This window comes from Salmo salar, chromosome ssa21, assembly GCF_905237065.1.
Source record: "Salmo salar chromosome ssa21, Ssal_v3.1, whole genome shotgun sequence".
NCBI classification, from domain to species: domain Eukaryota; kingdom Metazoa; phylum Chordata; class Actinopteri; order Salmoniformes; family Salmonidae; genus Salmo; species Salmo salar.
The window spans coordinates 32,403,412-32,417,647 of NC_059462.1; the positions used below are offsets into that span (position 1 = coordinate 32,403,412).

At 45.7% G+C, this 14,236-nt stretch overlaps 1 protein-coding gene across 1 annotated transcript; it reads left to right on the top strand.

Moving 5' to 3' along the window:
* The first annotated feature begins 638 nt into the window (after positions 1-638).
* On the top strand, positions 639-13,032 carry LOC106582157 (E3 SUMO-protein ligase RanBP2). Its single transcript, XM_014164956.2, has 13 exons — positions 639-1,463; positions 1,804-1,899; positions 2,078-2,311; positions 2,429-2,585; positions 3,003-7,511; positions 8,778-8,933; positions 9,038-9,124; positions 9,239-9,444; positions 9,567-9,653; positions 10,865-11,138; positions 11,245-11,420; positions 11,565-11,738; positions 11,941-13,032. The coding sequence occupies exons 1-13, from the start codon at positions 888-890 to the stop codon at positions 12,244-12,246; spliced, it is 7,038 nt and encodes a 2,345-aa protein (XP_014020431.2). The 5' UTR covers positions 639-887; the 3' UTR covers positions 12,247-13,032.
* Positions 13,033-14,236: the final 1,204 nt, after the last annotated feature.

Here is a 14,236-nt window from a genome sequence, read left to right on the forward strand (position 1 = left end):
GTGTTTCCACCGCCATTTCTGGCATAATTAATTTTACCGACACAAAAACACCCCACCATGTCGAACTAACAAATTATCCGATTTTTTTTCTACGGTATGACTCGCATAAACTTTTGATGGAAACGTGCTTATGGGAATTCCGAGTCTTTTCGGTGAGCCTGCTTAATTGGCTCTGTAACGGCTCTTCGGATCTTCGTTTAAAATGCTTAAAAATCTACCTAGAACCATGAACAAATTAGCAATCTCCAATATATAGCGCAAACGCTAGGCTACCATTTGAAATGCGTTTTCAAATCATTCTTTACATGTCCAAACTATTAGATGACCTGCATTTTTATTTAAACTTTTTTGCACAGAAAAAATTGCGTGGACCATATTGACCTGCTCTCCCCACTATTTGTTGTTTCTGCAGTGAGGATTCACCCTCTTCAGTTAATTACTTTGTAACTCATCTGCAGAAAAACTTTACTTTGCGCTCGAAAAGCTAAATTGCTGTCGTGTTTGAGTTCGAAGGGGCAACATGAATGAACATAACAGAATCTATGCTATCAACTAACTTTTTTCTATCTGCAAATACAGGTATGAAAAATGCACGTTTTGTTTATTTAATCTGTTAATTAAGGTGTGGATACATTTGATCAGCTTTAACTTTCCATCACTTACGTTTCCTAAAAGAGACAGAGACCTGTTTTAACAATCCTAGCCTGGCCTCTGTCCAACACCACACACCCTTTGTCCAACACCACACCCCCTACAGACAGAGTACAGCACAAACAACACCCACCGAATCAGGAAACGTTCCCACTCTCCCACACAACAAGCATTTCCAGAGAAATGAAACTGATCTGTGATACTTTGCTGCTCAGCCCGTTGATGTGTTTACTATAATGGCAGATGCAATGGACTTGATAAATTGTTCAATTTGCCTGGATCTACTGAAGGATCCTGTGGCTATTCCCTGTGGACACAACTACTGTATGGGCTGTATTGAGGACTGCTGGAATCAGGGTGATCTGAACGGTGTCTACAACTGTCCACAGTGTAGAAAGACCTTTTCCCCGAGGCCTGTTTTGAACAAAAATACTCTACTGATTGAATTGGTGGAGAAACTGAAGAACACAGGACTCCATGCTGCTTCTCCTGCTCACTGTTTTGCTGGACCTGGAGATGTGGAGTGTGATTTCTGCACTGGGAGAAAACTAAAATCTGTGAAATCCTGTCTGGTGTGTCTGGCCTCTTACTGTGAGACTCATCTACAGCCTCATTATGAAGTAGCTCCATTAAAGAAGCACAAGCTGGTCAAAGCATCCACACAACTACATGAGAAGATCTGCTCTCATCATGATAAACTGCTGGAGGTTTACTGTCGTACCGATCAGCAGTGTATCTGTTATCTTTGTACAGTGGATGAACATAAAGGCCATGATACAGTGTCAGCTGCAGCAGAAAGAGCTGAAAAGCAGGTAAGGACATGAGCTTTGTATTTCACTCTCATGTCTATTACCACAGTTGATTACTAAGGAAGTGTTCTAAGGGCTCAAACAGGAAAAAGCACGATGCACCATAACATATCCAGTGCCTCTTACAAGTCTTATTGTCTTATTAAGTCTACTCTACATTCTAAATCTATTCTACATTTCAATTATGCTTTTCTAATTAGTATTACCTCGTGGTTTTGATTTACGTTGGGTTTTTAAAATATTAAAATATATCAACATTTGATCTTGTACATAGCACAATACTTTCTTTGATTTGGTGTTTTTGTGATGTATTTAATATTTATTCTGATTTATTTTTGTACAGAAACAGTTGGATGAGAAACAGCAGATATTAAAGCAGAGAATCCAGAAGACAGAGATGGGGGTGTTGGGGGCGAGACAGTCTATACAGTTTGTCAAGGTAAGTCTTGAAGAGGTCATTTGGCTGATGGCCTTCTCAAAAAATGACTTTATTTTTGTCTAAGAAACTGTAATCCCACTGAGCCCCACTGTGGGGAACAAGCTTACTAGGGTCCTGATGAGAGCTGAGTGAATGGAATGGTTGAAGTGGGCCCTGTCCTCTCTGTGTGTCCTAACAGAGCTCTGCACAGGCAGCAGTGGAGGACAGTGAGAGGATCTTTCCTGAGCTTATCCGCTCCATTGAGAGAAGGAGCTCTATGGTGAAGCAACTGATCAAAGCCAAGGAGATGGCTGAAGTGAGTAGAACTGAAGGACACCTGAAGCAGCTGGAGCAGGAGGTTGTTGAGCTGAGGAGGAAAGACGCTGAGCTGGAGCAGCTCTCACACACAGAGGATCACATCCATTTCCTCAAGGTGACATCACTCATTCTGTTAACAGAGGAAACAGCCTCTCTAGACTTTTGTAGTATGACCCAAAAAATCTGCTTTCTGTGGTTATGTGACTTTACCTTGGTTCCTGATCTCTCATAGAGTTTCCAGTCTTTCTCTGTCCCGCCGGGAATTGAGGGCTTACCTAGCACTTTTAACCCTCATGTCTCCGTTGAAGATGTCAAGAAGTCACTCTCTGAACTACAAGACCGAATGGAGAATGTATTCAATGAGGAAATGGTAAAGATATCTAGAAAAGGTAAAGCTTATGTCTTATGCATACAGAACAATGAATACTATATTTTAGTGATATATATATACTTGTTATATGCTCTGTCCAATTAAAAGTCCAATCTGCAATATTTATTGATATATTGATATATTGATTGATATACATACCCATTGATTCTTCCCTCAGGAGCTTAGTACACACGTATTACCTCAGCATAACCCAAAAGATTCACAAACAAGTGTCTATAGTTAAAAATGATGTTTAAATCTATCTTTTGATCTTGTCCTTGCATCATTTCAGTTATTTATTTGAAAGTTTGCATTACTCCAGGCCCATCCCTCTGCTTTAGAACAAACCATGTGGCTGGCTGCTGTTTGGCTAGTGAAAAATAATAACAATTGTGCCTTTTAAAAATGTATTTATCTAACTTTTTTCCTTTTGAAGTTGGATATGCCTTTCATTTAGCCAGTAGCCCAATGAGGAAAATCCTCTTCTGCTTTGGAGAATGCACCTCTGGCTTCAGCTTCCAACCAGTTATCAGTCCCTCCAAGTCCCCGGCCAAGCTGAACCAGATCAGAGTGTCTGTGGACGAGGACCAGGACGTGACCCAAGAGAATGACAAACAGGCTACTAAAACTAAAGTCTTTACTGGTGGGTCAGCTTCAGTGGGAGGATTCACTTTTAGATTTGGGGCCGACTCTCAGCCCGCCACCAACCCTCCCCTCCCAGAGCCTGGCTACTTCACCAAGCCCTCCATTGTACCTGTCCAACCACCAAAGAGCGTCGAGGGGAAGCCTGTGGGATTTGGGAAGATCTCTTTTGGCCAGCCGATCCCTGCTGAGCCTCCTAAGTTGCCCAGCTTTGGTGCTGGAATAGTCGCCCAGTCCACTCCATCATCCGCTGCCTTTAAATTCAACTCCAACTTTAAATCCAATGATGGGGACTTCACCTTCAAGTCCAAAAACAATGAGAGCCTGTTGGGTCTTCTGACATCAGACATTCCCACCAAATCTGAGGGTCCCTCAGAGGGGAAGCCCCAAGAGCCTCGTAGCCAGGGAGGGATTTTTACCTTTGGCACTAAAAGCACTCATGGGTTCTCCTTTGCTGACACAATCCAGATCCAGGACAAACCAAACCTGTTTGGAAAAATTGACCAGCCATTTAGTTTCACTGATGTAACCATGCCAGTATTTGGGCTGGCAAACACAGCGGAGGAGGAGGAGAAGGGAGCAGAGAGCAATAACGACAGCACTCATGTGGAGGAGGACGAGGATGGGCCTCACTTTGAGCCTATTGTGCCCCTCCCTGACAAAGTAGACGTGAAGACTGGAGAGGAGGAAGAGGAGGAGATGTTCTGTAACAGGGCCAAGCTGTTCAGATTCGATGCGGAGACAAAAGAGTGGAAAGAGAGAGGTATCGGCTTAGTCAAAATCCTAAAGCACAGTAGATCAGGAAAAGTGCGTCTACTGATGAGGGAGCAGGTTCTGAAGATCTGCGCTAACCACTACATCACGCCAGATATGCTCCTGAAACCAAATGCTGGATCTGACAAGTCCTGGGTCTGGAATGCCGTTGATTATGCGGATGAGGAACCAAGACCTGAGCAACTGGCCATCCGGTACAAAACGCAAGACGAGGCATTGCTCTTCAAGACAAAGTTTGAAGAGGCTCAGAAGATCGTTCCCAAATCTCCAGAAAAGCAGCAAGATCAGTCAGATAGGAAACCCTCTGATCCATTGGCGACAAACTTTACTGCCCAGTTTGCAAAGAAGTACGAGGAGTGGGACTGCAATGTGTGCTGTGTAAGAAATGCAGCAAAAGTTATGCAGTGTGTTTCCTGCCAGACTGCCAACCCTAATGTCCCATCGAAGCCGGCCCACACACTGACTACTGACATCAAAGGCTTTACTAGTGGGGCAGCTTCAGTGGGAGGATTTACTTTTAGATTTGGAGCTGACTCGTCAAAAGACACCAGCAGCTCAGGATCTATTGGAAAAGGATTTGGGTCTTTTGGAGCTCAGATACCCTCCTCCTTTACGTTTGGAACCAGTGGCACCACTTATATACCTGCTGCTGGTTTTGTTGCCCAGTTTGGAAAGAGGCAAGAAACCACAAAAGTAGCAGCAGAATCAAAGCCCTCAACCATGCCATTTGACTCTGGATTTGGTGTGCAGTTCGGCAAAAAGCCAGGACAGTGGGACTGTGATACATGCGCTGTAAGAAATGAGGCATCTGCAAACAGTTGTCTCTCTTGTCAAACTCCTAACCCTTCAGGAAAAGCTGCTGCTGGTGCCCCAGCTTTGGCAACCCTCTCAACTAGGTCTGGATTTGGTGCCCAATTCAGCAACAAACTAGGGCAATGGGACTGTGATACATGCGTTGTAAGAAACGAGGCTTCTTCAAGCAGTTGTGTTTCTTGTCAAACTCCTAACCCTTCAGCAAAATCAACAGTAGAGGTAGCACCAACAACAAAGCCAACAGTGTCAGGCTTTGCTGCTCTTTTTTCAAAGAAGGATGGACAATGGGACTGTGACACCTGTCTAGTGAGGAATGATGCATCTGCCTCTAAGTGTGTTTCCTGCCAGACACCCAACCCCAATGCTAGCAGCTCCTCTTTTGGGGCCATGTTTGCCAGGCAGGGGGGACAGTGGGACTGTGACGCATGTCTAGTCAGAAACAACAACTCTGCTAATCAATGTGTCTCCTGTGAGATGCCCAACCCCAATGTTAAGAGCACAGCAACAGCCGCCACTTCCAGCTCATCTTTCAGCTTTAACTTCGGGCGTCGGAGTGCCTCTACTCAACCCACAGGCACTGGGTTTAAAGCAAACTTCAACAGTGACAGCTCTTTGCAGTTTGGTACAGGCAAAGTTGATAAACGTTCCCCTGCATCCTTCAAGTTTGAGACCCCTCCTCAGGCTGAAAGCAGTACCCCCAGTGCTGCAGGCTTCTCTTTCACCATGCCCATCCCAGCAGGTGGCTTTAAGTTTGGCACTCAGGAAACTGCAAAGGAAACCCTACCAGCTGAAACTCAGACTCCTGCTTCAGGGTCTGCATCAATGTTCCTGAAGAATATCGCAGAGCAGCACAAAGAGAAAGAGAAGGAATCTGGTGTCAGTGTATATGCATCAGCGCTGTCAGTGGACAAGACAGGTCAGGATGAAAATCCCCTCTTCACTAGCAAACCCAACGACTACAGTTTTGCAGACTTGGCTAAAAACTCACAAGGAGACTTCCAGTTTGGCCAGACTGACTCCATTTTCAAAGGCTTCACCCACGCTGGTGAGCAGCTGTTCACATCCCTTCAGTCAAACCAGAAGGCAGACACCTCAGCTGACCAGGATGAGGAGGACATATACAAGACAAAGGAGAATGACAATATCCAGTTTGAGCCTGTGGTCCAGATGCCAGAGAAGGTGGACCTGGTCACAGGAGAGGAGGACGAATTGGCCCTCTACTCCCAGAGAGTGAAGCTCTTCAGGTTTGACGGAGACATCAGCCAGTGGAAGGAGAGGGGCGTTGGGGTCCTCAAGTTCCTGAAGAACGCCACCAATGGCAGGCTTAGGGTTCTGATGAGGAGAGAGCAGGTCCTGAAGGTATGTGCCAACCACTGGATTACCACCACCATGAACCTGAAGCCCTTGGCTGGCTCCGACAAGGCCTGGATGTGGCTGGCTAATGACTTCTCTGATGGAGATGCCAGACTGGAGCAACTCGCTGCCAAGTTTAAAACCCCTGAGCTGGCTGAGGGGTTCAAGCTAAAGTTTGAGGAGTGTCAGAGGCTCCTGTTAGACATCCCACTGCAGACTCCTCACAAGCTTGTTGACATGGGCAGAACTGCACATCTCATCCAGAAGGCAGAGGAGATGAAGTCCGGCCTGAAAGATCTTAAATCTTTCCTGACCGATGACAGAACCAAGATCAAGGAGGACGACAGCCAAGCTAACATCACGACAGCCAGTAACACCTCTGGTCTGATTATCAAGCCCCACGCGGAGAGCACTGGCCCTACCTTAGAATGGGACAGCTATGACCTGAGAGAAGAGGCTCTGGACGACAGTGCTGACACCTCTGTCTACGCCTCACCCCTGGCAAGCAGCCCAATCAGGAAGAACCTCTTCTGCTTTGGAGAATCCACAGCTGGCTTTAACTTCAGCTTCCAGCCTGTCGTCAGTCCCGCCAAGTCGCTGGCCAAGATGAACCAGAGCGGGGTGTCAATGAACGAGGAGCAGGACATTAGCCAGGAGGAGGAGCGGGATGGCCTGTACTTTAAGCCTGTGGTTTCCCTGCCAGACCTGGTAGAGATCTCCACTGGAGAGGAGAATGAAAATGTGTGTTTCAGCCACAGGGCAAAGCTGTATCGCTATGACAAAGACCTGAACCAGTGGAAGGAGAGGGGCATCGGCGACCTCAAGATACTGCAGAACTACAACACCAAACGAGTCAGACTCATCATGAGGAGAGACCAAGTCCTGAAAATCTGCGCCAACCACTGGGTCACATCTTCTATGAAGTTGGAGCCCATGAAGGGTGCTGAGAAGGCCTGGGTCTGGAGCGCTATTGACTTTGCCGAGGTAGCTAAGGGAAATGTTGAGCAGTTAGCTGTGAGATTCAAACTGAAGGATGTGGCTAACTCCTTCAGAGATGTCTTTGACCAGGCTAAAACTGCCCAGGAGAATGAGATTCTGGTCACTCCAATAGCCTCCAGTGAGACCCTTCCTCAGAAGGAAGCAATAGCGATGGGGACAACAGTGCTTGGACAAGCTAGCCTTCTCAACCTCTCCAGGATGGTGATGTCCCCACCCAAGTTCCTCTTTAGAACAGACTCTCTCCAGAAGTTCTTTGGAAGCAGCCCCCCATCGTCCAAGAAGGATGGTTCTTCAGAGAGCTCCAAGGTTAAAGACAGCGGTCGGACCTCCCAGCCTTTAACTGCATTCAAAATCTCAGAAAAAGGTAAGCCTTTTGTTATCCTTTCTTGATTGTTTTTGTTGAGCTTGTGGTTCAGTGTAAACCACTTGTTTTTGAATGGTGATGCCCATTATGGAGTTTTCACATAATTTGACCCCATTGTGTTGTGATTCCATTCATGTCCCATTGGTTTATCGCATTGCTCCTCCCACCAGCCCACACTCTTGCGTTAGTAGGACAGAACATAACCGTCGGTCCCATTAGCCTAACTTACATCCACTCTTCCTCACATTTGGTATTTTTATATAAGTTGTTTGATATGATAGCCGATGTAATTGATTATATGATCCATTACATTTAGTATATTATACAAAATAATGCAGTCACAAGATTTATTGCAGGCTTCGTCTTCATGAAGGCAGAAATGGGGACAGGACATAGTTGGGATCTGTACGGGAGTTGCAGCGATGGGACAAGACTGTAAATATAAATTGGATATCACAATTTTGTGGTCAAAGAAGGGGTTAAAAAAATAATGAAACGTTTTTTATTTATTTTTATAAAAAAAATGTTTTAGCTTTGTCATTATGGGGTATTGTGTGTAGATTGAGGAGGATTTTTTAAAATGTATTTAATCCATTTTAGAATAAGGCTGTAACTTAACAAAATGTGGAAAAGGGGAAGGGGTCTGAATACTTTCCGAGATTTACAATATGTCCCAGTGAAAGAGCCAGAGTTGAAACTCCGGTAGCATGTTCTGTATGTCACAAGCAAAACTTGTTCTACCACTGGACAGCAATCTATGGATTGGTTTTAGAGCAGCAGGAAGAAATGGTAAAACTGCTATCCTCTATGGTTGGCCTCATGTACAGTACACTGTAGATCCATGGTTCTAATGTTTATAATGCTTTTGAGATTGATTTACTCAGTAGTAATAGCATTGTCAGAGATATAGGAGCCTGCTCGCTCGGTGTGGTGAAATGCATGGTGTCAGTCTTTTTAGATGCATGTGTTTTGATGAGGAACTAACCCTAGACATGCACCTACCTGCTTAGTGAACTGGTTTTGTGACTTTCTAGTAAATAAAATGTTAGCCTGCCTTTTTAGTACCAAACAATAACCTTGGAGCATAATTACGTCAAGTCATATTACAGTTTCTGTAGATCCAATTTTCAATAATAATTCAAATTCACCTTGGAGATGAATATAGTTGTATTATGGTTCCTGCTCTCAATGTCTCTCTGTTCTGTACACTGTTCTGTTGGAAGGGGGCCTCCTGACTGAGTTCTCAACATTTGTGTTGTGTTATAGCACCCTCCCAGGCGGAGGCCGACGGTGAGGTGGAAGTGGTGTATGTGAGGCAGCCAACAGTTGAGCAGGCTCTTCTGGCCAGGGAACTCATGCTGCCTCTCACCTTCTTCTGCTACCAGAACGAACCAGGATATACCAGCGACGACCAGACAGATGGTGAGAAACATTCTCTCTTAAACGTTTTCTACCTGCATGAGCAACCGTTTAGTAATTGTAGTTGACAGTGTTGCTAAGGTTAATTTGTGCTGTGAATATTGCAGATGAGGACTTTGAGACAGCAGTTAAAGCCCTGAATGGAAAACTGTACCAGGATCCTCCTGAGAGAGAGGCTGCAAGTGCAGGTTCTGGTAAGTTTCATGGCCAAAGCAGCTATAGAGATGGGTATGAATAGGACAGGTTGGGGTGAAATTTCTCCTCAAAAGTTACTTCACCAATAACCTGCTCCACTCGTCTCCTCTCAGCAGGCCAGGCCGAGGCAGGTGTTGAGGGTCTGGACCCGGAGGTTGAGGTGGTATGGGAGAAGAGGCCTACTCCAGAGGAAGAACAGAAAGCCAGGAACCTGCAGCTACCTTCAACCTTCTTCTGTGGTGAAGGCAGCGACAGCGAGGCAGAGAAGGACAAGCCTGAGGACTTTGAGACAGAGGTCCGCAAAGCACAGGAGGCCCTGGTGAGATTATATGATATGCATTTGTTTGCACATAGGTAAACAACTTATGTGGCATTGGGTTATAAGAAATTGAAAGTGGTTCTCTCAAGCAAATGTTAACCGTTTTAGTTATTGTGTTTTAGGATGCTGAGAGAAGCTCAGACCCTGTTTCATCTGAGGCTGTGTCCTCCAGCACCGGCGAAGTCCAGTCCACTACAGCAGAAAAACAGGTCCCATTTCAGTCCTTAGCCATCCAGAAGGTTGAAGTCTCAGCCCCAGGTAGCCAGGAATAGGCCACAGAACAGTCGGTTACCATCCAGGAGGCAAAAGTCCAGTCCTCTACAGCAGAGGAACATGTCCCAGATCAGTCCTTAACAATACAGGAGGCTGAAATCCCAACCCCAGGTAGCCAGGAACAGGCCACAGAACAGTTGGTTACATCCAGGATGCTGACATCCAGTCTTCTACAGCAGAGGATCAGGTCTCAGTTCAATCAGTAACCATTCAGGAGGCAGACGTCCAGTCCGCTACAGCAGAAGAACAGGTCTCAGTTCAGTCATTAACCATTCAGGAGGCAGACGTCCAGTCCTCTACTGCAGAAGAACAGGTCTCAGTTCAGTCATTAACCATTCAGGAGGCAGACGTCCAGTCCTCTACAGCAGAAGGACAGGTCTCAGTTCAGTCATTAACCATTCAGGAGGCAGAGTTTCATTGTTAGATTCCAACTTCTCGTGGGCGAACGCCGGGGCTACGTTGTTTGGAGCTGCAGCCCCAGCCAAAGCTGAGGGAGGGGAGGAGGGGAGTGATGAAGAGGACACTAATAATGTGGGCATTGACTTTGAACCCATAGTCTCTCTACCAGAGGTACTTATCATTGCACTGCTTCTCATCTGTCTCCACTTACCCTTACTGGGAATGTCATCGTTATGAAGTAAAGTAAGTAGCCTTGGTGTGTGTGAGCAAGAATGGCTCATAGGAGCAGACCGGTTTCTGTAGTGAGGCAGCTTGTTTTACAAGTACACTGCCTGGACAGGACACTAGTCTGACGCAGGGCCTTCCCCCAATCTATCTGTTTAAAGGAAAAGTCCACAAAACCAGTCATTCTTTCATTTACAGGGTTAAATAACACTATGTGGGAAAAAGTGTGATTTAACAAAAGTATATAATTTACATTCATTTTGGCGTCATAATAACGTTTGTAGCAACATGGAAAGTTGTTATGGAAATCTGTTGCATCTCAAGTCGTCTACAAAATCCACAATGCAATGCTCTCTCTACGGGCAAACGTAGCTACACACAATAATATAGAAGATAATATCAGCATGTTAGTTTGTTCCATGTTCTACTCAATACATTTCTGTATGAGTTCTGTAATCTTACACCCTCTTGATGTATAAGCTCTTGGTCTGGTCACTAACCTGCGTGTAACTGTGTTGTCCAGGTGGAGACTAAGTCAGGGGAGGAGGATGAGGAGATCCTGTTTAAGGAGCGTACCAAGCTGTACCGCTGGGAGAGAGACCTGGGCCAGTGGAAGGAGAGGGGTGTGGGAGACATCAAGATCCTCTTCCACCCCGATAAGAGGTTCTACCGGGTGCTGATGAGGAGGGAGCAGGTTCTGAAGGTCTGTGCCAATCACACCATCTGTCAGAGCATGGAGCTCAAACCCATGAACACTTCTAACCAAGCCCTATTCTGGACAGCTACTGACTTTTCAGGTAGGTCTATACATAGCTCGGCAACACTCACACAAAGCTACGTAAATATATTGATTCCTATATCATTTATGAATTGATCTTTTTTTTTATCAACACAAAATTCCAGAGGGTGAGGGTAAGGTGGAACAGTTGGCAGCCAAGTTTAAGACAGCGGAGCTGGCCGAGTGTTTCAGGAAGACCTTCTGTGAGTGTCAGAGTCGTATGAGCCAATCAGAGGCCTCATCCCTCTCCTCCCCCCAACTGTCCAGGGTACAGGAACATTCCAGAGACGCCAATCCCCAGGTCAGTGTTTCCCCTGTCTGCTAATGTATAGGTGGGTTGCCTAGCCTACCACTTTTGTCCCCTCCACCTAAAATAATGTTTAATAACATTTCTAAAGAGTCCATGAATGCCTGTAAAAGAATCAATATGAAACTCTGCCCCCAGGTGTACCTCTCTATCTCCGCTGATGACGAGCCCCTGGGAACGGTCACCATAGAACTGTTCTCTCACATCGTCCCCAAGACAGCTGAGAATTTCAGAGCGCTGTGTACAGGACAGAAAGGCTTCGGGCTGCGCAACTCTGTCTTCCACAGGGTCGTACCGGACTTCATGTGTCAGGTGAGAAGCTGGGAGTGCAGTTGTGGGGTTAGCCTCAAACCAGACAATAATCAGAGCCAAAGTGCTTTCATAACCTTCAATACCATGTTTCCCAAAACATAGGTCACAGTTAGTGCCTCTTGGAACACAAAACATTTTGTAAACCACTGCAAGAATGTATAACTCTGCTTGGTCCTGTCTCTGTATTGTCCTCTTTCCTCAGGGTGGAGACATCACCAACCAGGATGGGACGGGAGGGAAATCCATCTACGGGGACAAGTTTGAGGATGAGAATTTTGACGTGCGCCACACAGGCCCGGGGCTGCTGTCCATGGCCAACCACGGCCGAGACACCAATAACTCCCAGTTCTTCATCACTTTGAAGAAGGCTGAGCACTTGGACTTCAAACACGTGGCCTTTGGCTTCGTCAGAGAGGGCATGGACGTGGTTCGCAGCATGGGAGAGCTGGGCACCAAGACTGGCAAACCCAGCAAGAAGATTGTCATCACCGAATGTGGACAACTGTAGAGCTTCGCTCTGTTCACTGACTGTTGACAACTCAACTGTAGGGCTGAGATCTGGTCACTGACTGGACGGCTATCGTCATTCGCTCGGCTCATGGACTGGACAGTGATAAGCTTTCAAACTGTGGAGCGGACAACTATAGTAGGCAAATCTCAAATGAGACCCTATATCCCATGTAATGTAAAACATGTTTTTTGTGTTTTTGTTTCTTCCAGAGCCCATGTGGAGTGCACTAAGGGTTCTGGCAGTGCACTACGGTGGGAATAGGGTGTCATTTGAGACATAGATGGTCTCCTTTTCATAAGTGTTGCCAGACCCTGAGGGCAGCATGTGACTGTGTGAGTCCTCAGACTTAGTTTTTGTGTATAATGTACATTACCTTCTTTTTGGGGGGTGGGGTTCTTTTCATGTGTTCCAATAAGAGTTGAAAGCGCTGGTTACTTCATAAGCTCCCTAACTTGATTGTTTTTGTATAATTAAGCCTTAATTGAGATTAAGAAACCTTGTTTAAAAACCAACCTCTGTTCATTTTGAACTATGTTCCTCTCTCCTGCTCCCTGTGAATACTTTTAGCTGTGTTTTTGTGTATACATTGATTTCATAATGTGCATTGAGGCGACCCTTGTTCGTGTTAAACTCTGAAGGTAGGAATATGACGAACTATAACCTGCTGTGTGACACTTTGGGAGAGGGATGACATAATATATTATGGTACTGAAAGACACTTCTATGGTGTTCTGTTGACAAAAATTCTTATTTTCAATAAATAAATGATATCTCGACAAACCATTTCTGTATGGACCTCGTTTTGTGCACAGGGGCATTGTCATACTTAAACAGGAAAGGGCCTTCCCCAAACTGTTGGCACAAAGTTGGAAGCACAGAACTGTCTAGAATGCCATTGTATGCTGTAGCTTTAAATTTTCCCTTCACTAGAACTAAGGGGCCTAGCCCCAGTGATGGCCCCAGTTAATTACTAGGCCGTACACACTACCCTCTGTAGTGCCTAAATGTCGGATGCCGTGCAGATGCCACACAAGGTGGTGATGCAACTTGTCAGGATGCTCTCGATGGTGCAGCTGTAGAACTTTTTGAAGATTTGGGGACCAATGCCAAATCTTTTCAGTCTTCTGAGGGGAATAGGCCTTGTCGTGCCCTCTTCACTACTGTGTTGGTGTGTTTGGACCCTGATATTTTGTTGGTGGTATAGACACCAAGGAACTTGAAGCACTCGACCCACTCCACTACAGCCCTGTCGATGTGAATGGGGGCGTGTTCAGCCATCCTTTTCCTGTAGCCCACAATCACCACACTGCCAGGTCTCTGACCTCCTCCCTATATGCTATGCCATTGTTGTTGGTGATCAGGCCTACTACCGTTGTGCCGTCAGCAAACTTAATGATGGTGTTGGAGCCGTGCTTGGCCACGCAGTCGTGGGTGAATAGGCAGTCCAGGAGGGGACTAAGCACACACCCCTGAGGGGCCTCCGTGTTGAGGATCAGCATGTCTGATGTGCTGTTGTCTACCCTTACCACCTGGGAGCGGCTCATCAGGAAGTCCAGGATCCAGTTGCAGAGGGAGGTGTTTAGTCCCAGGGTTCTTAGCTTAATGATGAGCTTTGTGGGCACGATGGTGTTGAATGCTGAGCTGTAGTCAATGAACAACAGTCTCACATTTGTTTGCGCTAGTAGCTAGGTTTCAACCCAATTTGCGACAGCTTTTCATATGACTATTCTGAAAGAGGCCTACGCATAAAGAAAATATGCACATTTTCCCACCAGTAGTGTGTTTCCACCAAACAGATTTGTTGCCGATAAATGTTGTTGAGTGATGACATTGTGGACAAAAAATGTACACTTTTTGCTTAAGTTTTCATGTGCCTATTAAATATCTACAGTTCAATATGTTTCCATTGCATTTTGTCAAATGGCACTCAAACATCGCTCATGTCATCAGAATAAGACCCTCAATATTTATTGGAAAGGAGCATCGA